Source organism: Zalophus californianus, chromosome 17, assembly GCF_009762305.2.
Source record: "Zalophus californianus isolate mZalCal1 chromosome 17, mZalCal1.pri.v2, whole genome shotgun sequence".
Classification (NCBI taxonomy): domain Eukaryota; kingdom Metazoa; phylum Chordata; class Mammalia; order Carnivora; family Otariidae; genus Zalophus; species Zalophus californianus.
Window position 1 is genome coordinate 18,250,520 of NC_045611.1, and position 24,561 is coordinate 18,275,080.

General features: G+C 50.8%; 1 protein-coding gene across 2 annotated transcripts in view; it reads left to right on the top strand.

Annotated features, from left to right (window-relative positions):
* The window catches only part of RANBP10 (RAN binding protein 10), a 66,497-nt gene that overhangs the window by 36,965 nt on the left and 4,971 nt on the right, over window positions 1-24,561 (top strand). The window contains exons 4-11 of one of the 2 annotated variants that reach the window (XM_027619190.2): window positions 11,858-12,025; window positions 16,804-16,826; window positions 18,805-18,989; window positions 21,299-21,411; window positions 22,907-23,015; window positions 23,126-23,271; window positions 23,469-23,667; window positions 24,379-24,500. In XM_027619190.2, the coding sequence (XP_027474991.1) occupies window positions 11,858-12,025; window positions 16,804-16,826; window positions 18,805-18,989; window positions 21,299-21,411; window positions 22,907-23,015; window positions 23,126-23,271; window positions 23,469-23,667; window positions 24,379-24,500 (1,065 nt within the window). Of the gene's footprint in view, window positions 1-11,857; window positions 12,026-16,803; window positions 16,827-18,804; window positions 18,990-21,298; window positions 21,412-22,906; window positions 23,016-23,125; window positions 23,272-23,462; window positions 23,668-24,378; window positions 24,501-24,561 lie in introns of both variants that reach the window. The other variant, XM_027619189.2, reaches the window with a different exon arrangement.

The following is a 24,561-nucleotide window of genomic DNA, read 5'->3' on the forward strand; positions in this document are numbered from 1 at the left end:
AGTATCCTATTTTCTTCTTCCAAATACCAGCTCCCACCTCTGTAGCAGAGGTAAAAATTCTGGATTTAAGACTATTTTGCAGGACAAGTTAAGTCTTTTGAGGTAAGAGGTTTCATCAACAGCAGAAGGGCCAGTTCTGAAACCTGAGTTTATCAGTCTCTGAAAACAGAGGTTCTCAAGTGTTCTCTGGTGTGGTTGGAGGCTGGGGCTACCTGAGGGTGGAGGTGAGTGGGGACTAGTTACTGCTCAATCGCTTGCTTCCCTAGTGCTGGGCAGAAGTCAGTATCTAGGTGTCCTGGAAATACTGCACCACCATGCCTGGGCCTCCCTTTTGGGAAGGGTTCTGCGCATGCCCATCTTCAGGGTCTGGCAGTGTGTGCAAAGTCACAGGCTCCTACAGTACCAGGGGTCAGCAAACCACTGACTTTTCCCAGAGGTTCAAAAGGAACTCACTGGAGACAAGGAAAAGGCAAACCCAACTCTAGAGGAGAGATAACCAAGGCCTAGAAGCTGAAGTTGCCCCTCAGTTTTGTGGGACAGCGCCACCCCTTTCCTTAGCCTGATTCAGCATGGATGACAGACCCAGTCTGTCTTATGAGAGCCTGAGGTATAGGCGGGTAGCTCTGTTAGGTATGGCAGATGCTACTTGAGCCATGTCCTAGCCAGACCTAGCTAGACTCCTGGCTTCCCTGTGCTCCCCTGGCCATCAGGTGTCTATTTCTTTTGGGGCAGGGAAGGAGTATGACTCATGGAATGCCCCTTTTATGCAGGTGCTGGCTATACACCCCCTGGCCTTGCCCATGGTGTCAAGCTGACACCTGCTCCTATCTCAGTGTAGTGCCTGGATCCCCCTGTGAGGGCAGGCTCCACCTGGTATCAGCTTCTGGTGTCACCAACTACCTGTGGAGCCTTTTTCTCCTGCCCTCCTTACCTTGGCTTCCATGCTGAGCAGACTCACAGGGTACCCTTGACCCCTTTTGCTTGGAGCTGCCAGAGGCATGGCCTTAGGGTTGTATAGATCCTGTTCCTTGGTCCCAGGGGTTCTGAGAGTTTGGGGTAGCAGCCATGTGAGTACTATGATGGGCCTTCTCTGATGCCACTCCGCTGCAGCTGTTGAGTGAAAAGTTCTCTTTTGCTTGCCCATTATCCATTGTTGAGCTGCTCCAGGCAGTGGGTCCTATCAGATTTTTTAAGATATTTGAGGTTTGGGAAGAAACATTTGTCTGATGCATTTCCAGGGAGGGATGGCTCTGAGTAAGTGGCCATCCTTGAGAAGCAGCCCTGCCAGGAGGTCTCCCAGGACACATGTGTTCTCTCCACAGCAACCTCAGGCTCATTAAGCACCCTGACCAAACTAGCCCAGCACCTTCCCTCCATAGCCAATCTCACAAGTGACATTTTGAGAGCCACTGGGCATGGCTGCTGAGCTCTGTCAAGTGCTCTGAAGCCCAGGTGGCCTCCCCAGGAAACTGGGGACAAGCAAGAGTGGAGCAGGCCTGGGACTGCCATTGGTGAGCTGTTAGTTAGGAGAGGTGGGTGGTCCACCCTCGGGGATAAAGGAAACAGGAAGTCTCAGGTGCCCAGGATTGACCATGAAGCTGGTGTTAGAAATGGAGAGGGAAGGGAAACTCGAGGGTGAGTACCTCCTGCGGGCTGTTCTTCCATAGCCATTCTCATTTAATCCTTTCATCAACCCTGAAAGAATTCACTCGTGAGAATTCAGAGGGCCACGTGACAGAACTGGGATTCAAACTCAAGCCTGTCTAGTCCCAAAGCTCAGTGGTGACTGGGACACATTTGTTGGGGAGAGATGGCTGGCTTGGTGGCATGGAGGCCAAGGCTTAGGCTAGCTTTGTGAAGTATGGGCTGGACTCTTCATGCTGGTCAGTCATGGGCCAGGGCCAGAAGCTAATGGGCAAGCACAGCACCAGCCCCCTTCCCAGGTTCTGTGCTAATGTGGTGATGATGCAGAAATCTTTGTGCTTGACAGTAGGAGTCCTCTCCTTTCCTAGCTTTCTGGGACTGAGGCCCCCAACATGTCCTGGCGGATGGAAGTTGCATGGGGTGGGCTCCTGGAGCAATCATACTGGAGTCCCTGCCCCCCTCCATGGGAGTCTTCTTCCTCCAGGGCACTGTAACCTGGGATGGCATCCCAGAGTGCCAAGATGATGAACCATTTCCTTTTCTCAGCCACCCCCACATTTCTGTGATGGTGACTTCCCTTCTGAGTGATAATGGAACGGGAAGTGGGTGGTGCCAGAGCATCTGAAGTGGGCACCTAGGGCCTCCTGGCCTGAATAAAACTTGGCTTCCCCTTACATCATTGGCATCTGATAGGTGTCTGATGTGGCAGGCTTTTCTGTGTGGGTGCCAGGCTGGCTACTCATTCTTTCTCTCTGGGAATGACAAGGCTTAATCTCTTTGGAGAGGGAAGAATAGTTAGTTGGGTGGCATTTCTGTCAGAGTGTTGTCCCCACTGTGCAGTCCCAGCCATCCTCTAACTCAGAACCACCTGGACCTGACTTCCTACAGGGCCTGACCCAGGCAGCTGTGCCCCCTTGTTTCCTTCTGGCCCTCACATCCCACTGTCCTCTCAGACAGCTGGATTCAGCCCTATGGTAAGGGCGACAACTCTCATTCCTGGGTCTAAGACTCCAGCCTTGCACCAGGCACACCCAGAGGGGGCGATTGCTCCTGCTACCAACTTAGAAAGTGCTGACTTTGGCTGTAGGCGTTCTGTTTGGAGTTCTCTTCTGAAGCAGAGGGTGGTGGGGCTAGAGGGGAGGCTTACCCAGGCAGAGGTGTGGTAGTCACCAAAGCTGCTGGACCCTCTTAATGGGAAAGGGGACTTAGAACCATGGATTCTTCCAGAGCTGGCAGAGATATTTGTATCAGCTGCCTTGTTTTGTAGAAGAGCAAACACTCAGAGAAGGTGAATGACTTACCCAGGTGTAGAGCCAGGTCTGCAGCCGATCTGCAGGCCTCTTTCCAGGGCCCAGAAGTGGCTCCACCATTAATCTGTATAAGTGGGGGCAAGATGCAGCAGACAGCTCTAATTGCTTTTCTTTTCTTAAAAAGAAAAATGACAACAACAAAACTCCTCACAGTCAAGCCTAGCACCTACCCTACTGTTTGTTCTTACAGCCTTAGGGGAGGGGTGTTAGGAGGTTTTGTGCCCAGGCCCTTCTCAAAGTTGATGGAATTCAGCCAGATACCGGTAGAAGTAGTATTGGTCAGGTCAGCTAAGGCTGGGGTCCAAAAACCTTATAGGGGTTACCTCAAGTTTTTTTAATGGAGCCCAGTCTTTGAGGAACTCAAGTGTTCTACTTTCAGAGCATCTTGTTTTTTTCTGAGATTGGATTGGGGGCCACCTCAAGGAGGAGGTAGTAGCTTCACCCTTGTAGGTATCTGCTTCATGCTCACCTGAGTGTCCCTCAGAGGAAAGGAGACCTGAGCTTCTGAGAGTATTATCTATAAGACCGTGAGCCTTCTTGTAGCCTCTTAGTGCCTCAGTTTCCTCAACTTTCAGATGGGGCTTGTCATACCTGCTGATTGTTTTGGAGACTCAGTGTTTCTTATAAGTAAACCTTAGGGCTATTTGACAGCACTGTCCAGTTGCTCCCCTCCCTGCCTCACTTGGTAGAGAAGGGAACCAAGGTCCAAGGAGGCAGGTGACTGCCCAGGGCCTGCCATCTTGGAAGGACAAGGCTGTATCCAGGACCAGACTGCAGAAGCCCTTCAGGCCACACTTCTGCCCTGGGACCCAGGGCTACAGTGTCTCTTCCACACGCCCTCTGTAGGACCCTAGCTTGAGACTGACAGCAGACTCTCTACAGAATGTGCAACTGCAATTAGGCCGTGGCCGTCCGGTTTTTCTCCTGTCTGCCTGATTCCTCAAGAAGGGCAGTGTCAGTACCAGCTCCTCTCTGCCGTACGACCTCTCAAGGCCTGGGGAGAAGGTTCATTATGGGTGGGGCAACTTAATCCATTTAGAGTAACTTCGTGCCCTTTAACATCTCATCTATTTTGGGCTTCCAGTGCCTTTCTCTGTGTTTGTTCTGCCCTTTCTAGTCTTTGGCCTGAATTTTTCTCCCAAAGAAAAAACAGAAAGCCATTGTATCAGGACAACACAGTAGGAAAATCTTCCAGTGACTTCATTTTAAATTTTCTGTCTACACCACTGTTTGTTTAGTGAGTGTTCTCCATCACAGCCTTGAGCATCTGGGATGAGCCAGTCTTTTCACTGGCCTTGTATAGCCACCCACCTGCTCAAACCTAATGTTCTGAAAGGCCTGCTCCTTCTCTTAGTAGGTGGTACCACCATCCACCCATTTGTCCAGGACAGAAGCCTGGGGGGCATCCTTGTTTGCTCTCAAACCAGCAGCACGCACATCCAGTGAGTCCTGTTGACTCTGCTCTGAATCTTTGTAAGTCTCTCCTGGCTCCAGCACCACTGGCTGTCTTTTCCTGTTTCTCAGGTGTGGTGAGCTCATTCCCTTTACCCCCAAAGCTGTTTTTCTGATTCTCTTGTTAAGCACACCTCTGCTTAGGGGTCACGCCTTGGTGAGGACTAACTTGACTATTCTATCCACATCCCCACTCCCATTTCTAGCCCATCACCTGGCTTTGTTTCCTTAAGAGCACATTTTATCTACCAGGTGTTTTCTTGTTTGCTTATTGGTTTACTTATATATTATGTCTTCTCTGCTGCTTTCACACCGCCCACCGCCCCCAATTTATCAGCCCCATGGAGTAGGCAGGCCTTTGTTAACTAATTGGCTAACTAAGTGGATTGGTTGCTTGTCCTTTCCAGAGGATGGGAAGGTAGCACGGTGGCTCTAAACCAAGCCGCTGCCACAGCCACTGTTACTAAATGAAGTGTTTAACATTCCATTTTTCACCCCAAGCTAGCTTTCACACACATACATATGCACCTTCTATGCACATACAGGCTCTTAATTGTGTTTGGAAAAAAACATTGGTTATAAAATGATAGTTTCAGTTGAAGATACATTATAGCTCTGTATTTGTCTTGCAAAAGCTTTTAACTTCCTAACACTCTGATGAGCAAGAGACAAGGAGCTGAGCTTTTCTACGCTGATCATTCCAGATGGCAGCAGGGTGGCGTTCTTTTCAGAGGCTCTAGTGGGGAGAATCTGTTTCCTTACCTTTTCTGGCTTTTGGTGTCCACCTGCATTTCTTAACTTGTGTCCCCATCCCTCCATCTTCAGAGCCAGCAGTATAGCATCTAACAATCTCTGCTTTCACATAACTTTTCTGAGTAGGCCCTCTTGCCTCCCTCTTGCAAGGACCCTTGTGATTGCATGGTCTCCCCATCCAGATAATCCAGGACAATCCAGTCTCCCATTTCAAGAGGCTTAACTTAATCACTCCTGCAAAATCTTTTTTACCATGTAAGATAGCATATTCACAGGTTCTGGAATTAGGACATGGACATCTTTGGGAAACCTTATTCAGTGTACCACAGGGGCTGTGAATTTTCTTCCTTTGGGTAAATCTATATGATTGATGAATCATTTGGGAATTGAAAACAAAAACAGGAAAACACCAATTTTCCAGACAGCCCGAGGTGATGGTGATTCTTGAATTGATTCTAAATAAATACTTTTTTTTTAATTGAGCTCTTCAGTTTTTAAAAATTTAAAATCTGTATAGCTCTATGGTAGTTTTGTCAAAATAATTACATAGTTTATTTTAGAAGAAAAGCATTCAAAATACTTAAATTTCAAAAAAAAATACTTAAATTTCTATTTTAGGCCTTTGGAAATGTAAGCATCTGTTTTGGTGATAAGTTATCGAGCTCCCATCCACGGAGACAAAAATATCTACCAAATATCCTTGAGTCATTGGCTTAACCATTAAGGAAATAGTTCTGGGTGATTTCACTACTTTTGATAAATCAAATGGCCACTTTTTCTTTTTTTAAGATTTCCTTATTTATTTTAGAGAGAGAGAGAGTGCATGGAGGGGAGGAGCAGAGGGAGAGAGAGAATCCCAAGCCGACTTCCTGCTGAGTGCAAGGCCAACTCTGGGCTTGATCTCATGACCCTGAGATCATGACCCCCAGCTGAAACCAGAAACCAAGACTCAGATACTCAGCCAACTGAGCCACCCAGGCGCCCCCAAATGGCCACATTTTTATTAGGATTTCTAGAGTACCTACTGCTTTAATCTGAGAAAGCTAGAACAAAGAAAATCTTCTAGTTCAAGTTTTCTACCTTCTAGACAGTAAAATCTGCATACAAAAATCTGTCCTGCAGGGTCATCCTTGTGTGAGAGAAAAATGGGCTAGGACTGGTCATTGCACATGAACACACAGACGTGTGTGTGTGTGTTTGTGTGTGTGTGTGTGTGTGTGTGTGTGTACACACATACATATGTGTACCACCTCTCAGACTCCTGACGTGCTGGGCCTGGAGGAACTGGTGATGAGATCATATGGCCCCTGCCCCAAGAAACTCCTCTCTTGTCCAGAGAGGCTAGACGGGGACATTCCCAGGAACTGGTGACTTGAAAGTTTCAATAAGAATCAGGATTGATCAGGGATCTGAGCAATGTGCTGGGGGGGACCAAATAATGTTGGTTGCCCCTTGAAAGGGGCAGGCGTTAAGGTTGGATCATGATGTGCTGGCACAAAGGGAGGACCGAGTGGGCATTAGCAGCTGTGGGCATAGTTCTGAGAGGTCCCATAGGACAGCAAGCTGCTCTCCCTAAGGATTTTTTTGGGGAGGGCTAGGATGGGCAGTGGCTTTCCTGGACAGTGTTCCCCCACAACCATGTGGCCTCAGGAGGTGGTGAGTGGTGGGGCCTTGGCTTTAGGGAAGGCTTTGCTGCTCAAGCAGCATTGAGGAGAGCCACACCTCTGTCCCTGGCATCCCAGGCCACTGGAGCAGAAGTTTGGGTTTGAGCAGCTGCAGGGTACTACAGCAGAGCAGCCTTTCCTGGGGCATTCCATGCTGAGAACTTAGGCCCGTGGCCCAAAGTGAAGTGCTCCTGTCTTTTTGTCTGGATCATGTGTATGTTCTTCGTATGTGAGAAGTGTGGCTTCCTGCTTAGGAACCCTTTTCCACTGGGCACTGGGTGGAAATGTGTGTTCTGGTCAGCTGGCCGTGGCTGCCTGGTGAGGTGGGAAGGTGGGGACACCCTGGAGAGCAGAGACGGGCAGCTGCAGCCTTCAGGGAGGAGGCACCAGGGCCTGTGTCTTTTTCTAGGGCTGAGGTCTGGGCTTTCCCCCATTTCTGGCCTGGAGGCCCCCTGACTCACTGCAAGTCAGAGATCCGAGGTCCACAGCTCCCTAAAACCAGTGCGTCGAACCACTCTCTTCTGGTGATGGATCAGGGGCTTGGGAACGGTTTTACTGCCCAGGTGGTTACAACCCCAAATGAGACAGGACCCATGACAGGAAGGATGTGGGTTTTGGAATCTGAAGGTTTGCGTGCAAATCCCAGCTCAGCCATTTCTCAGCTTTGTGGGCTGGTGAGCAAGGCCCCCCGTCTCTTGATGAGGTGGAAGCGGCAGTACCTGTTGGATCAAATACACAGGGTTATCGTGGCGCTCTCCTCACGGGTTGCCACAGTGTGGTGTTACTGTGTCACATGTGGGACGCATCCCTGCTCCATCCAAAGGATCCTGGAGGAGAGTGAGGGGAGGACTGCTGTGGCTGTTGTAGATGTGTGGATGTGGAACCTGAGGCAGGGAAGGTGGTGGGCAGGCCTGGAGCCACAAAGCACAGTCTGAGCCAGATCTGGCGGATGATTGTCACTTTGGTCCTCACTGCTGTTCAGCGGGACCCCCTTCATTTGTGGCTTTCTGTGGACCAGAGGAGCAGTTGCTGCTGCCGGGAGCCATAGGGCCTCCTGTGTGGAGGCCTGAGGAGAGGCATTGCCTATGGTAGCCTCATCAGCCTGCCTCTTGGGGCAGGAATGGGCATCGCTGTGCCCCAGAAGAGCACTTCCCTGAGGTCAGCTGATCTGTGTACCCACCAGCCGTGGAAAGGCCCCTCCCACTCCTGGGCCTGGGGAGGTTAGAAGTTGGGTTGATGCCCAGAGTAGCACCTTGTCTCCTGAGCCAGGCAGTCCCAATGTCTCTGGAGAATGGGGAAGGTAGGAACAGAGCCTGGCTCGAGGCCTTGGGCCTTCTAAAGCCAGCCCTGGGCAGTTCTCAAGATCATTTCCTTGTGATGTGGTAGAGAGCCATTGAGAGGGGAGCAGCAGGTCTCTGGGTCCTGTACTCAGTAGTGAGAGCCATTCAACTTTGGCTGGTTCCCCACTATGGGTTCCGGGGAAGCTTTGTTTAACCACAAGGTTCCTGGCTGAAAAGACATGAAAGTTCAGGGTCCACAAGGCTTGGGATGGATAATGTGATTAGGAGGGGCAACTTGCCCTTGAGCCCAGCAGTCCAAATGCAGGGCAGAGTTTGGGCTCCAGGGTCTGGTCAGTTCCATCCCTCCAGTCATGCCCTCTGTCTCCCTTGCCAACCACTGTCCTTGTCGTTCATCTGCTCTCACCCCCATACCTCTGCTTACAGCCTGCCCACACCCCCCTGCCCTTGCCCTAACCTCCTCTTCCCACCGCACACATTTATACACACACAATGAAAATGTTTGAGCCCTGCCTTCCTTTCTCAGCTACTCAGATCCTCAACCACTCTTCCTCTCTGGAGAGACCTTCCCTTCCAGGGGAGAACTTCCACCATGCCACTTGGGAAGGAAGGGGTGTGTTTAAGCATCTTCACATGGGCATGCTGCTCAGACCACAGGGAGGCAGCAAAGGCTGGGAAAGCTATTTGAAGGGGCTGCTTTGGGGAGTAGACCTGTCAGGCTTGCCTACCCTGTGCAGGTCCTGGCTTGCTATGGCCCTGTGGGCTCTACTCCTGTTCCTTGGCCAAGCAGGCAGGCAGTCCCCTCTGCAGCTCACACCCTCTGGTCCCATCTGTGCTCATGCCTTTACCTTCCTAGAATGACCTTTTTCACTCTTTTTCCCTGTACAAAACTGTGGTATACTTCAGAGGTCTCACTTTTGCTCTCACTAGTTCTATTCAGCATTGTATTGGAGGCCGTAGTCAGTGCAGTAAGGCAGGAAAAAGAAATAGAAGACATGCAGAATAGATAGGAAGAATGCAACAGTCTGTATTCTCAGACAATAAATTTAAAAATCCCAAAGAATCTTCATAAAAGCTACCAGAACTAATTGTTGAATTTAACAAGGTTGCAGGACACCAGGTGAATATATAAAAAGTCAAATGTATGTGTATATGTTTAATAGTTTTATCGAGATAAGATTTACATGCCATAAAAACCACTCATCTAAAGTATACAAATCAGGGGCTCCTGGGTGGCTCAGTCAGTTGGGGGTCTGCCTTTGGCTCAGGTCATGATCCCAGGATCCTGGGATCGAGCCCTGCATCAGGCTCCTTGCTCAGCGGGGAGCCTGCTTCTCCCTCTCCCTCTGACTGCTGCTCCCCCTACTTGTGCTCTCTCTCTCTCTGTCAGATTAAAAAAAAAAATCTTTAAAAAAAAGTATACAAATCAGTGGTTTTTAGCATGTTCACAGTTGTGCAGCCATTATTTTAATCTAATTTTAGAACATTTTGTCACTCCAAAAGAAACCTTTGGGAGTTTCTATACCCCCACCCCAAAATCAATTATATTTTGATACAATAGCAAGAAACAATTGGAATTAAAATTTTAAGATAACACTTAGAACAGCATGAAAAGTAAAGTAGAGGGGCACCTAGGTGGCTCAGTCGTTAAGCGTCTGCCTCTGGCTCAGGTTATGATCCCAGCGTCCTGGGATCGAGCCCCGCATCGGGCTCCCTGCTTGGCGGGAAGCCTGCTTCTCCCTTTCCCACTCCCCATGCTTGTGTTCCTTCTCTCGTTATGTCTCTTTCTGTCAAATAAATAAATAAAATCTTAAAAAAAAAAAAAGTAGAGATAAATTTGTCAAAACATTTTTGGGAGAAATTAAAGACCTAAATAAAAGGAGAGATACACCGTGTTCAGAGATTGAAATAGTATTATTAAGCTATCTGTTCTCTCCAAATTGATCTGTAGATTCAACCCAATCCCAATCAAAATCCCAGCAGGCCTTTGAAAAATACTTAAGAAAATGAAAAGACACACCACAACCTGGGAGAAAATATTTGTAAAACACATAAAAGAATTTGTATTCAAACTATATCTAGAATCCTTACAGCTTAATAAGATACACAACCCAATTTTAAAAACTGGTTAAAGGGGCGCCTGGGTGGCTCAGTCTGTTAAACGTCTGCCTTCTAAACGTCTGCCTTCGGCTCATGTTGTGACCCCAGCCCCACAGCTGGCTCCCTGCTCAGCAGGGAGTCTGCTTCTCCTTCTCCTTCTGCCCCTCCCCCACTCTCTCTCCCTCCCCTTCCTCTTTTCATAAATAAATAAAATCTTTTTTTAAAAACCTGGTTAAAGATTTGGAATGTTCAATAATTTTTTAATAAATTGACGGTTCAGTATATGAAAAGATGCTCAAAAGATCCTTGGTCATTGGGGAAATGCAAATTAAAGCCGCAGTGACATTAACACTACTAATACCTACTAAAATGGCTAAAAGCAAAAGAGAAAAACCCCAAACATCTGACCATACCAAGTGTTGGTGAGAAACTGGACCTTATACATTGCTGTGAGAATGCAAATAGTACAGCCACTTTGGAAAACAGTTTGGCAGTTTGTTATCAGGTTAAACATATACTTATCTTATGAGCCAGAAATACCACCTCTTAAGTATTTACCCAAGAGAAATGAAAACATATGTCCTCGCAAAGGCCTGTATGCAAATATTTATTAGCTTTATTCATAATAGCCAAAAATTGAAACAACTCAAATGTCTCAACTAGTGAATGGATAAACTGTGGCATATCCACATAATGGAGCACTATGTCAGCAATAAAAAGAAACAAAATACTGGTACACCTAAACAATGTGGATGAATCTCAGATGTGTTGTGCTAAGTGAAAGAAGTCAGACACAAGACCCTCTGTATTCTGTGATTTCATTTATAGGACATCCTGGAAAAGGTGAAACCTTAGGAACAAATCAGATCAGTGTTGCCAGGGACTGGGGGTGGGTGGAGTGGGGCTGATCAGGAAGAGGCATGAGGGAACTTTTTGGAACAATGGAAATTTCTGTATCTTGATCGTGGTGGTAACATTTGTTAAAACTTGTTGAACTGTCGGGTGCCTGGGTGGCTCAGTTGGTTAAGCAACTGCCTTCAGCTCAGGTCATGATCCTGGAGTCCTGGGATGGAGTCCTGGGATGGAGTCCCGCATCGGGCTCCCTGCTCGGCAGGGAGTCTGCTTCTCCCTCTGACCCTCCCCCCTCTCATGTGCTCTCTCTCTCTCATTCTTTCTCTCAAATAAATAAAAAAATCTTTAAAAAAAAATAAAAAAACTTGTTGAACTGTCAATTAAAAAGGGAGAATCTTTTTACATGTAAATTATACTTCAGTTAAAAAACGTGTTTAAAAACCCCTCAGAGGTCAGTTTAAGCCCCCTCTCCTTCATGACGCTTTCCCTGACTGCTTCCTTATTGCATGCATGGCCTTCTGGTAAGTCCCTTCCAGGTCACTCATGGTTTTGGTTCTTGTTAACCACAGCTTGGGCCCCTTGATTGCTTCAGCTACTCAGGTGTCGTGAGCTGCTGGACTCACTGTTCCTTTGGCATAGCCAGACCCTGTCCACAGCTGGCTCTGAGAGGCCAGGAGTACTGACTGAGGTGGTATCAGGCTGGGGAGAGGGGCCCAGACCCAGGCCGTGTCTCTGGCTGTCTCAAGTACCTCCACTCACCTGTTGCTATTCTCTTCCTCCACAGGTTGGGATAAACATTCCTATGGTTACCACGGCGATGATGGGCACTCATTCTGCTCCTCCGGGACTGGCCAGCCCTACGGTCCCACATTCACCACAGGAGACGTGATTGGCTGCTGTGTCAACCTCATCAACAGCACCTGCTTCTACACCAAGAATGGCCACAGCCTTGGTGGGTGCCTAGGGGACCTTAGAGGGTCTGCCCTGTGGAGCCACTTTGATTGGTAAGAGGCCCACAGGCGGGCTTGAAAGCCAAAGCAGTGTCACTGATCCTCTGCCAAGCTCTGGGGAACTGCAACCATTTCCAGGCATTGGAGCCCTGCAAAGTGAAGGGAAGGTAGCAGAGGTGCTTCCTTTGTTAATCCATCCATTTAGCAGCAAGGTCAGTGCTGAGAAAAGAGCAAGGTCATGGTCATGCCCCTCACCTGTGTGACACTTGTTGGAGCAGGATTTGGTATTGGTGAGAACTACCTACCTGCCAGTGGTAGTGGTTTGCATGTGTGTGGCCTGCGCCCTGACTTTGGCTGGCCCTTCCAACATGCAAGATGCTAGTTGCTGTGGAGCAACAGGAGGTCTGGTCTAGAATAGGAGGTAAATAGACAGGCTGGAGTCAGATGGGGCCAGGTCTTTTCTGGCCTTTTCGCTGGTTAACAGCAGCAGCCTGGACAGAGTTCTACTTAAAAAGGTCCTTTGAGGGGTGCTTGGGTGCCTCAGTCAGTTAAGCGTCTGCCTTCGGCTCAGGTCATGATCCTGGGATCGAGCCCCAAGTCAGGCTACCTGGTCCGGAGAGCCTGCTTCTCCCTCTGCCTCTGCCTGCCACTCTTGCCTATCTGTGTTCTCTATCTCTCTGTCAAGTAAATAAATAAAATCTTAAAAAAAAAAAAATAAAGGTCCTTTGATGTAACTGCAAAGGAGGGACTGACTGGAGTGAGGGCCTGGGGAAGAGGCAGGTAGCCCGAGGCAAGACTGTGGTGATTGGTACAGGGCATGGGGAATAAGCCTGACAAAGGCCAGGGTGGCCCAGCAGGGTTTAGTGACAGATGGGGTGCACTAGTAAGAAGGGAGGATGGGAAAATGGCTGGATAGTGGTGCTGTTAACCAGGATCAGGAACCCGGGAGGAGCAGCAGTGGAGGGTGATGGGACCCTGAAGGATCTCTTGGAAGAGCAACCCTGTACATGTGGAGAGATTTAGGATAAGAGCCTGGGAGATAGGGAGACGTTGGCTATTGTGATCGCTTGCCCTACTGGGGCTGACTGGTATTTGGCTCTTGAGTTGAGAGGAGACCTTGGCCAAAGTGGCCCTGAGGTAGTGCCTAACCTCTGGGCCTGCCTGTTTGGGTTTGCAGAGGTCTCTGATCTGGCAGAACCCTACCAGCTAGGCTGGCTGCAGGCCTTGCCAGAAAAGGGAATTGGACATTTTACTTAGAACCTAACTTCTAGGAAGCCTATATCCCCTGGCTTGAGAGGCAGTAAGAGATGACTTCTGTGTGGGTTCTCCCTGAGATGAGCCTGGGCTGAATTAGGGTGCATGAGTGGGAATCAGGTTTGCTGGTGGCTGGGCTGAGAGGCCAGGAGTCATCATTCCTCAACGGGACAGTCAGATGCCACAGCCCATAGTGGGCAGCCAAGAGCATAGCATGAACACTGTGGGGATGACTCAAGCGCATATCTGGAGAAATCCTCCTCTGAAATCCGTAGCTACCTAGCTGTAGTTGCTGGCATCCAGCTGGTGAGCTGGTGGCTAGGGGCATGGTCTCAAGATGGCTTCTTGCAACCCACTTTGCTCTCTGACTTCAGCTGTTTCCTGGCTCCTTTTCTGCTGTTAGAGTCCCAAGGGCCTCTGTTGTGGGTTCTCACTCTTTACCCATGCCCTCCCTTCACCTGTCCCAGTCTCACTCCTTCCATTCTGCTCTGGATACCTGCCCTCGTCACATCCCTCCAGGTTGTCCACATTTGCCTGGAGCACGGCACCTGCCATGGAATGAAGTTTGGCATGTACCCTGCTGTCCTCTCTGCACCTTCATCTGCCTCCTCTGAGCCCTGTGGGCATGCCAAGCCCCTGAGCTCTTTGTCAGTCAGGTCCCTATGTCCATAAGGTGCTCTCAGCCACCTTAATATCAGCTCAAACCCTCACATTGTTTTTAAACTCTTACCTCCCTATTTCATATATTGTATAGATCTCATGCAAGACCTCACTCATTTAGAAGGACACGCTTATTTTTCCAGCCTGTCAGATCTTCTGTGATTTTGCTTGTTCTTTCTCAAATATTTGATAGCCTTGTCGGCACTGTTATTAACCTAAAATTTGATAAACATGTTTATGTATGTTTTCATCAAGGTCTTGATAAAAAATATTGGAAGAGGACAAGGCTGAGATCTGCATCCTTCAGTGATTTGAGAATCACTTCATTATGTTAGTTTGAAACTCTTGTTTTTCTGTCTTGTCCACAAGGATATTACTGAGACCTTACTGAAAAATGTATATGGCCTGTCCCTTTCATTTTCTAGATCATTAAATTTAATGGAAAGGCAATGAACTTGGATTGCTAGACTACTTGGTGAATCTTCTAATGACCTTGTTTCCTTTCCACAAGTCAGCTTATCAGTAATGTGCTTCAGACTCTCACCTGGGATCAGTCGCTGCTCTCTACCCTCACAACCCAAACTCTAACCCTCTCCCCTTTAGAGAAGCAGAATGATGTTTCCTACCTCTGACCTCCCCACTCCTTTGCTTTGCTCCATCATTCCTTTGTCATGGCACTTGCCCTTGTGTCAGTGGTCAGTTGTCTTTGTAATTATTAATTGCGTGGAGCCAGCAGCACTTTGAGGGCCTGGCTCCTGGGAGGTCTCAGCAGATACTTGATGGAAAGATGAATGAGCGAATGAATGGAGACAGGAAACTGATGTTTCACCTACAAGTGGTCCATGCACTTGCAGAGTCATTTTTATACAGCCTTGTGCTCTTAGAGGCTTTGTACACTCAGCCTTATTGACCCCTGACCTATGTCTCTTTGGCTCAGAGCACTTCTTATCAGCAAGTTTGAATGTTCTGTTTGCATCCTGGATCTTTGCCTGACCTTTTCCCGCATCTCACCACTACGTTGGCCTTGCAGAGGCTCCCAGAGACCTGCAGGGTTGGGGGAGCGGTGTTGTCCTTGTCCATCCGGTGCAATAGGGGGTGGAGTAGCCTATTTCCTCATCTTCCTGGAAGCACCTCAAGGCCTTGTCCTTCCTGAGTGCCATTGTGAGATAGAGCTGGGCAAGCCAGGGTAGGTCTTCCCCTGCCCAAAAGTGTGGCAATTGCCTCACCCTGTGGCACAATTGCAGCCAGCTTGTACCAAGACCTCACCGTTTTTGAAGCAGTCTCTATAGAGTTTCTCAGTTTCTCCTTTCTTTCTTGAAGTGTCAGGATTAGTGTTACCCCTTATTTCAGATGGGCTTGGAAAGATTGGGTCAGTTGCCAAGGTCACACTGCAGATAACTGATGGAGCCTGGACCTCCTTCTTCCAGGGCCCATGGGTCTTCTCCATGAGCTGGGAGTATAGCAGCAACAGCAACCTGGCCACACTGAGATCCACAAGGGCTGCTCCTGTGCTTACCTGGGGGGTGGATGTTGAGGTGTTCCCATGGATGCAGAGGGGTTTCCAGCTTCCATTCTGCCAGCTCTGGGACTGCCCCTCTGCCTGTGGGGCTGAGAAGTGGCCTCAGGCATGCAGATCATGGGATTTATGCACCTCCCTCACTAGGGAGCAAAATAGCCTGGCAAAGAATGTAAACAGTTTCTCTGCCCCTTGGTTTTTGATCTGTAAACTAGTGTTCAGGATGGTATCCACCTTCCAAGGTTGTTCTGAGGATTAAATGGTTCCTTGGGAGGCCCTGAGCCCAGGGCCCAGCACAGAGCAGGCACATGGTATGTGCCAGCTGCCTGACAGGATTCTGGCCCCAGGTTCACTGGGAGACCTACTGTCAAACCCTCACCTGTTCTTCTCTCTTGCTGGCTTTCAGTTTCTCTTCTGGGTAGGAGTTAGGGGAGCAGACTGGGACCTCCAAGGGAGTGGCTTGGAAACTTCTCAGTCCAAAAGCTGAGGAGCTTCTAGAAGGTATAAGAAATTTTCTAAATATGTGAGGGCTGTGGGTCCTTGGAAGGGTCTCCTTTCTCTGTGAGCCGTTTCTCAATCTACAGAACATGAGTGCTCTGGTGGATATTCTGAGATGCCTGTTCTGCTCACATATTTGGGGCCCTGCTTTCCTCCACTCTCACTTCCAACTCAAGGTTGAGGAATCTGGAAGCAGCCCTTTCTCCTGGCAGAAGGGTCAATGTTAACCTAGGATTTGTCAACTTGAAACCTCTGGAGACTCTGGATGGGTATGGGCTAGAGCTGCACTGCAACCCTCCCTGTGTCCACTTTTCTGTCAGCTTGGAGATGACGTTGGAGCATCAGACTAGGAAAGAGTCCAGTTCTCCCACTTCTGCTAGTTTTATGACTGTTGGCAAATCATTTCACCTCTGAGGCTTACTTTCCTCATTTATAAAATAGGAATAAAAAAGCCTGCTCCCCAGAGCTGGTATACAGATCAGATGAGGTGATGGATGGAAAAGGGCTTGGCATATACAGTAAGTCTCCGTAAATACATGTTGGAACAAAAGAAGGATCAGGCCTGAGGAGGCCTTAGGGTAGATTATTTGGGTTTAGGCCTTCTAGCAGGCTTTCCCTGGGAGAGTGGAAGAGCTGTGGACAAATATTCAAGTATTTGACTTTACTTCCAGCCAGGCCACCCAGCAAAGGGAAGGCCAGGGTCTAAACCTACCAGGCCCTAGCACATGCTTGGCCTCTACCATAGGAGAGATGTGGTGACCATCCCCTCCCCAGCCATTCTGATGGACCCTCTGTGATCCCACAGAGGCGTGGGAGACCAAATGGCCTAACTTCTGTTCTTTCCCTCTGCAGGTATAGCCTTCACAGACCTCCCGGTAAGTACTGTTACTGGATCCCCTCCTTCTGGGCTCTTGGGGGCTGACTGGGATGGAGCACGGGGGAACCTGCAAGTGCAGGGTGTGGAGTCTGGCCCTTTCCCCAAACAGGGATGTGGTAAGCTGTGCTGTCAGCTTGAGAGTACCAGTAGGGGACCCTCCTGGTCTTCCTCTCTCTCAGCAGCAAGGGGCCTGGTCTTCCTCCATGACTCTTAGCAGGTGACAGTGATTTGTGGCCTTTCCAAAGGCAGCTGGGGGGCTGGTAGCGGGGGGACAGGAGGGTAGCTCCATGGCTCGGCTGCTCTGGGCCAGTTTTGTGTGGCTTACAGCTAGTAGACTGGTGTGTATAGGTAATCGTTCGGAACTGTTTAGGAGCCCTGTCCCGGTGACTACTCATCAGAGATCCCTAAGGAAGGCCACTATCCTAGGGGACTAAGCCTGCTACCGCACAGGGTATGCCCAAGCCAAAGAGGTGCACTTTGTGGGGTTTTCTCTTCTTAGAAAAGGGTGAGGTTTCCTGTTGGCTTAGTTCACGGCTCATCCCCATCTTCTGTACCCCAGTCCTTTGTTATTATGAGTCATCACAGATCTCGTCACATGTGCAAGGCCTCCACCCAGACTGTTGGGAGCCTGGCCTGGCTCTGTGTGCCCTGGCTGGGTTCTGGAAGGAGGAAAGGTTTGCTCACTCTGATGGTTGCCTTGGGATCCTGAGCACCCCTGTGATGCCCTAGGAAATGCTCTTGCGATCTGAGTGGCCTTCTGAAGCCCAGACTACAGGACCCAGGATCCTGTTAGAAACTCTTATCTTTAGATCAGAATCCTTCTGTCCTACCTGGAAGCCTCAGAAGAGGGGCTGTGGTCCTAGGCAAAGAAAAAGACAGGAGAATTCTGACCCTGGCTAGAGAATGGTCTGGTTGTGGAGACGTGACATGAGATAAGCAGACATGAATGTAGGCAGTCGCCAAGTGCTAGGATGTGTATGGATGCTCCAAGGTAGGTAGTGTCACTGAGACCAGTGACAGGGAAAGCCTGCTGGAGGGGGTGGGTTTTGCCTGTGGCACAGAGGTTGGGAGGGTAAAGGAAGGAAGCAAGAAGTCTTAGGATTCAGAGCTTGTGGCAGGCTGAACCCAACGTGCAGTAAAGGCACGTGATATTCAGGAGTGACACATGGCCTGAGGATGGAAGGTGGAAGAGAGGACTGGGGGCCCAGTGACAATGGGGAGGAGGCCAGCAAGACACTGTTTGGTAGCAGTGGGGAGCCACAGGAAGCGACGAGTGAGGGAGTGATCGGGCAAAAGTTGGCCATGACAGGGAATAGATGGTAAAGTGGGGAGCTTCACCACCCATGGAGGGACATGCCCAAACCTCACTAGCCAGAAGATCCTCCTCTTAGTGTGCCTTTGACAGGAAGGGCAGTGGCGTCTCTTTATCCTTTGCCAGCATCTGGGGGTCCAAATCCACCTGCCCCCTTTTGCCCTGCTCTCCTCCTCCCCGCCTTCCTTTCCTGTCACCCCCATCCCTTCCTGCCTTGTCGTATATCCCTTTTTTGGTGGCAAAGGGATCCTTGGTCCTAGATCATTCTGAAAGGAGCCATTATCCACCCGTGTAGCAGAACTTCATGGGCATCCCTGTAGGATTCTGGAGCCTGGTCTACCTCTCTGTGCCCTGGCTGAGCCCCAAAAGGGGACCTTGGGTTTTGGGGACACCATAGCCTCTGATGCAGGGCAAGAGACCCCACTTTGAGCCTGGCTTGCTTTTCTTTTGCTTTCTGTCCTTAAGCTTTGGGGAATGGTGTCTGTTAGGGAGGTGGGCAGAACGTGGCTTAGCCCTGCCTCCTTCAGCCTTGCAATTCTTTCAAAAGCCGGAGTAGTGGCCTGCAGGAGCCAGCGCCTTCCCTCCCTGCACCAGAGGTAAGGCGAGGAGGCCCTGCTGCCCCATTGCCCTCAGGGCCCAACTGACATTTCATTCTCCTCCTCAGGCCAACCTCTACCCCACCGTAGGCCTGCAGACACCCGGGGAGATTGTGGACGCCAACTTTGGGCAGCAGCCCTTCCTGTTTGACATTGAGGACTACATGCGGGAGTGGCGTGCCAAGGTCCAAGGCACTGTGCACTGCTTCCCCATCAGTGCTCGGCTTGGCGAATGGCAGGCGGTGCTGCAGAAGTGAGTGCCCCACTCTCGCCCTTACCCCGCCCTGGCCCATCCCAGGGGCCTCACTCTCCTGTAGGCCTCTGTACTCCTTCAGGCTGCCCTTATGAACTCCAGTGGATAGCTGTTACTTCTGGAAAGCCCTCCCAGGGTGACTTGGCCTGCTGCTCTCCTGCTTCCCTCTTATCAGATGGACAGCTTCTGCTCAGTTCTCCAGATCTGTTCCTAATTAAGCCTTTGCCCCCTCACCTGGATTGGAAGGCTCTGCATGTGATAACACCAGCAGAGCTGTTTTCCTTCCCCAGGTCATTTTGCAGAGGATGTACTAGGATGCCCTGTGGTCTCTTCATCTGTGGACTTTTTTTTTTGCCCCATAGGGAATATCTGTCATGCTGTGACTCTGGCCTGGGGTCATCTCTCAGGGTCATCATCCATCTAAGTCCCATGCATTCATGGCAGTGGTGGCTGGAAGAGAATCCTCCTGAGGCCAGCCTATCTGGCTCTTGGATGATTAGTTTTCAAACTGTCCTGGAAGCCAGTCTTGCTGAGAATCTGAAGGGAGGCGAGGTTTGGGTCTCTCTTCTACTTGCCAACTGCTGGCCTGAGTGAGGCAATACCAGTACCCACTCTGCCAAGACGTGGGTTAGCTTGTTAGCTTGACTCCCACAGGTGGGCAGAGAAGGGCTGGGCTTCCACTAGCCTTGATTATTGCCCTGCAAAGGCACCCAGGTAGCAGGGTCCCCCGGGGTGGGGGGTTGGGTTGCACACTGGGTTCTTCATGCAGTCTTCCTTTCTTAAAGGACTGATACGGAGACAGGCCATAAGGGAGGGCTGAGGCGGGGGTTAGGTGGCCAGACCCTTCTCAGGAAGAACAGCACTGTTTTGTTTTTAGCCCTCAGAGCTCCTGAGAAGCTCTTCCTTGGAGGGCTAGCCAGTATAATGCCAGTCCCTGAAGCAGGCTTGCTGGGACAGGCAAGGGGAGAGGTAGAGCTGCCGCAGCCGTGTTGGGGAGGGAACGATACTCTCAGCTTACAGCGTGTTTATATGTGCGTATATGTGTGCCGGTGTGTGTTCATATGTAGTATTTGCCAAGACCTACCCACCTTGGTGGGAGGTTCAGGTTATTTCTTCTCTTTTGCTTATATAGGCAACCCTTTTGTAAGTAAAGAGCTTTTCATATTTAAGATTATTTTCTTGGTGTCGTTTCAAGAAGTGGAATTACTGAGTCAATGGGCCATCTATACTAGTGACATCTGATGTGCATATGGACTCATCTGAACCATGTTTTGTCAAAAATGTTTGCCCTTGTGTTTATAATAATGTAGTTATAATTATCCAGAGTATAATATAAATACATAATTTCATCATCAGAGGTTTATTGACTGTGCTAGGCACTTTCTATGTATCATCTCACTTACCCCTTAAAACACGAAGGGACACACAGCTGAACTTCTGTGCCTTTCACACTGGTGTTTGGCAATTACAGTAATGACGTCAGACACATGTTTACACCAAGGTACTCACTTCTGTGCACATCACATGTGAGGGCTCACCCTTCTGCCCTCCATGTGTCTGCATGCACACATACACACACGTGCCACTGCTCAGCCAGCTGCCGGTGTGATTAAATGGTGCCTGGGTGTCGTGCTTCTCCAGGCCGTTCCCCAGAGATTGTGTTCCTGTTGGCCACGTGGTTGCCTATATCTTGGCTTCTTGGGCCGCTGACTCGTGGCGTATCACGGAGTGACTTGGGTCACGGGTTAGCTCCCCATCACCCTCTAGAGCCAGCACTCCTGAGGGCCAGTTTCACCTGCTGAACTGGAATGCTTATGCCGGGCATGTGGGGCCGTCTACAGAGGAGCTGCTCTGTCTCTAGAAGGCACACACATGGCACACATCGCCTCTGGGCAGCTCCTAGACGGCTTGGCTGGCTGCCATTCCAGGAAGCCTTCCGAGAGACTGTCGGCCATCTCTGGGCTTGCCGCAGTTCACAGGGGGCAGCTGCTGCTGTAAGGGACGCTATGTACCTGTGCGCGTATTTTTGTTATCATACTTGCCCGCTTGTGGACGGCATATTCCAGAGAAACTGCAGCCTGTCCTCCAAGCTGTGAGGACAGCTGTGGTGACTAGCCCCTCCCCAGCCTGACTGCATGAGCACTGGGGGGAGTTTTCATTTTGTTGCAGCCTCTTTATTCTCATTCTGTGGAGGTTCCACCTCCAGGATGTGTTTAAGGAAGCCCAGACAGGGAGATAGTTTGTCCCATCGGGTGATGAGTGAGAAATGCAGTTCTAGAGTGTCACCTTGAGCATTTCCTTTCTTCTAGCATGGTCTCATCTTACCTGGTGCATCATGGTTATTGTGCCACAGCCACGGCTTTTGCCCGAATGACTGAAACCCCGATTCAGGAAGAACAAGCATCCATAAAGAACAGACAAAGTAAGGTTGATTCTCCTCTCCCTTCTCCCTCCTTCCCTCACCTGTCCCTAACTCTGCTCTCTGGCCCATGGCAGTCTTGGGTCACCTGTCAGGAGTCCATTCAACCCTGGTCCTTACCACGAGGAGACCAGCCCACAGCCCCAGCCCCGCCCCAGGCTCTGCTTCTGTCCCTCCTTCAAGGCAACACTGCCCAGATGGACAGCCCGGCAGCATGGGAATGAGTGCCTCAGTGCAGCCTCCCTACGGCACACTCTGACGGCCCGGCACAGGCGGGGGCCTGGCATGGCTGGGTTCCCCTCCTCCATGCTTGTTTCCTTCCCCTGAATCCTGGATTCTACTCAGCCTTCTGTTCAGAGTCTTCTGGAAGAGTGTGTTTGCATCTTAGCAGACCAATGTCCTGCCTTTCCCATTTACTCACTCAGCTTTAGTAGTTCTGCCCGTTCCTGGCCAGAGAAAGGGCTGAAGTAGTCAGACAGGGTGAAGGCTGGTTCTCAGTGGCTGCTGTGGTAGCCCCTCTCTCTGTGCCCACCTCTGGTCCTGCGTTTTGCAGACAACCAAAGGAAGGAACCAGAGGAAACTTTGCTAGTGTACACACTGGCCTGTATACTGTGTGTTTGGGGCTCTTTTGTGGAAGGAGGGTGTTGGGAAAGAGGAAACAGAGCCCAGGAAGGAGATAGGAAGACGAGAGGAGAGTGAAGGAGAATGGGTATGTGTGGATGTGTGTGTCTGTGTGTGCTTGTTGGCGTCTCTCTGAGCCTGTCGTCTCTGTGTATGTGCATGTGTCTGTGTCTCCCAGAGAAGCTACGCCCAGCCAGACAGATGGAAAGGGATCCCAGACTTGGGATCTACGAATGAGAGCCTCAGACCCAGAAGTCGCTCCCCGCAAGATGCACCAGGTCCCAGAGCAAGAGCAAGATGCAGATGGCCTGAGAGGTGTCACGTCAGAGATGCCCGTGTGAGGAGGATGACCTCCTCTCCCAGCAGGGAGCACACCACAGCCCCTGAAGACTGCCAAGACTCGGGCCCTGGCCCGGAAACCACTGTGTGCCCATTGCCACCCCACTGTGAGGCCTGAAAGGAGAGACATCTGCCTGAAGAGGAGCCCCTAGGGCCACCAAGCTGCCTGGGGGCCCAACCCCAGATCATGCTCCCACAGCCAAGACCCCTCCCCATGCCCAGGTCCCCGGCAACTGACCTCTATAGGAGCAGGCCTCTACATTTGCTCTCCTGCCTCTGCATCGAGCCCCGCCTCTGTTTTCCCCTGTTGTTCTTTGAGGACTCCCTGACACTTGGCAGAAACCAGGGTCTCTTGTGGGTCTGGGAGGCCAGGTTCTTTCTTCACCCTCTTCTGTGAACATCTCAACCAGACATGCCACTCTGAGCCAGCCCACCTGACCATTGGCTAGTCCATGCTCGGAGCTGGTAGTGTGCAGGCATGTGGTGGTGAAGAAGGTCCACAGCCCCTCACTCACTGCCATACTCTTGCTCTCTGCAGAGATCCAGAAGCTGGTGCTGGAGGGCCGTGTGGGTGAGGCCATTGAGACCACACAGCGCTTCTATCCAGGACTGCTGGAGCATAACCCTAACCTGCTCTTCATGCTCAAGTGAGTTTTGGGCACCACCAGCTACCCCCTAGCCCAGCCCCTCTCAGCTGGTGGTGGGAACATACAGCCCAGACCAAGCCCAGAGCATTGCCGCTCTGCTCCCTCTGCAGGTGCCGACAATTTGTGGAGATGGTGAATGGGACCGACAGTGAGGTCCGCAGCTTGAGCTCCCGAAGCCCCAAGTCCCAGGACAGCTACCCTGGCTCCCCCAGCCTCAGCCCCCGACACGGCCCTAGTTCCCACATGCACAACACAGGTCAGCCACTCTCCAGAGGGCTTGGGGGAGAACTGGTGTGGAGAAGAAAGGCCACCCACATGCTTTTCCCTGGGCTGGGCTCGGGGCTCGCTGCTGGATTTGGGGGAAGGGAAATGGGACCACTGTGGCCATTCCTGGGGCCCCATTGTGGCACACTGCCCCTCCTCTTCTGACTATCCCCTGGTTTCCAGGAGCAGATAGTCCCAGCTGCAGCAATGGTGTCGCATCCACGAAGAGCAAACAGAACCACAGTAAATACCCTGCACCCAGCTCCTCCTCCTCCTCCTCGTCCTCCTCGTCCTCCTCATCCCCGTCCTCCGTCAATTACTCCGAGTCCAACTCAACAGATTCCACCAAGTCCCAGCCCCACAGCAGCACCAGTAACCAGGAGACCAGGTGCCTGTCCTGCTCTGCTTCCTCCTCCTCCTTTCCGCTCTGCGCCAGGTGGGCTCACTGCAGCCTGTCCTTTAAGTGCCACCCCCTGCCCTTAGCCCCACCTACACCCCAGGTCTATGCCTGGAGGAGTTCCTGCTGACCTGCCAGGCCGGGCATTGGCTCCAGCTTTGGGCCCTGCCGGTGATCCAGCTGCCACTTTGCTCAGCCCTGACTTTCTCAAGAAGCACTGATACCAGCAGGCCTGGGAGAACCCTTAGGGTCTACACCAAAGAGACTTACCGGGTGTGGCTTGAGGTCAGACAGATTGGGCAGCAGACGTTTTAGGCTGTAGACTGCAGGTGGCTTTCAGTTGCCCCCAGGCATACCTCAGGGTTTGACCTGAGTTTGGTGCCTAGAGATACTTCTCAGGGGTCCCTGGTCACTGGTGGTGGGGGATGAATGGGTGGAAGAGGCATGCCAACCCAGATAAAGGCCAGGGAGGGGAGAGCCACAGAGGCAGCATTGGGACAAGAGTGAGAATCAGGTGACAGCCTCTGGGAATAGCTGATGTCAGAGTAGGGGCCAAGTGTTGGAGCCTGGGAGGCCTTTCATGCTCCTAGGATCTCTTGATTTACCCACAGCAACCTGTGGCTAAAGCCTGAATGGAGGCCCAACCAGGCTGCTCCCAAACACATGCCCCTGGCCAACTCCCACCTCAACCCTTCTCCACAGTGACAGTGAGATGGAGATGGAAGCAGAGCATTACCCCAATGGTGTGCTGGAGAGTGTATCCACACGCATCGTCAATGGCGCCTACAAGCACGAGGATCTACAGACAGATGAGTCCAGCATGGGTAAGGACCATGGCCCAGCATGGTGTTACGTGGGTAGTAATGGCTCAGTCCAGATGCCTTC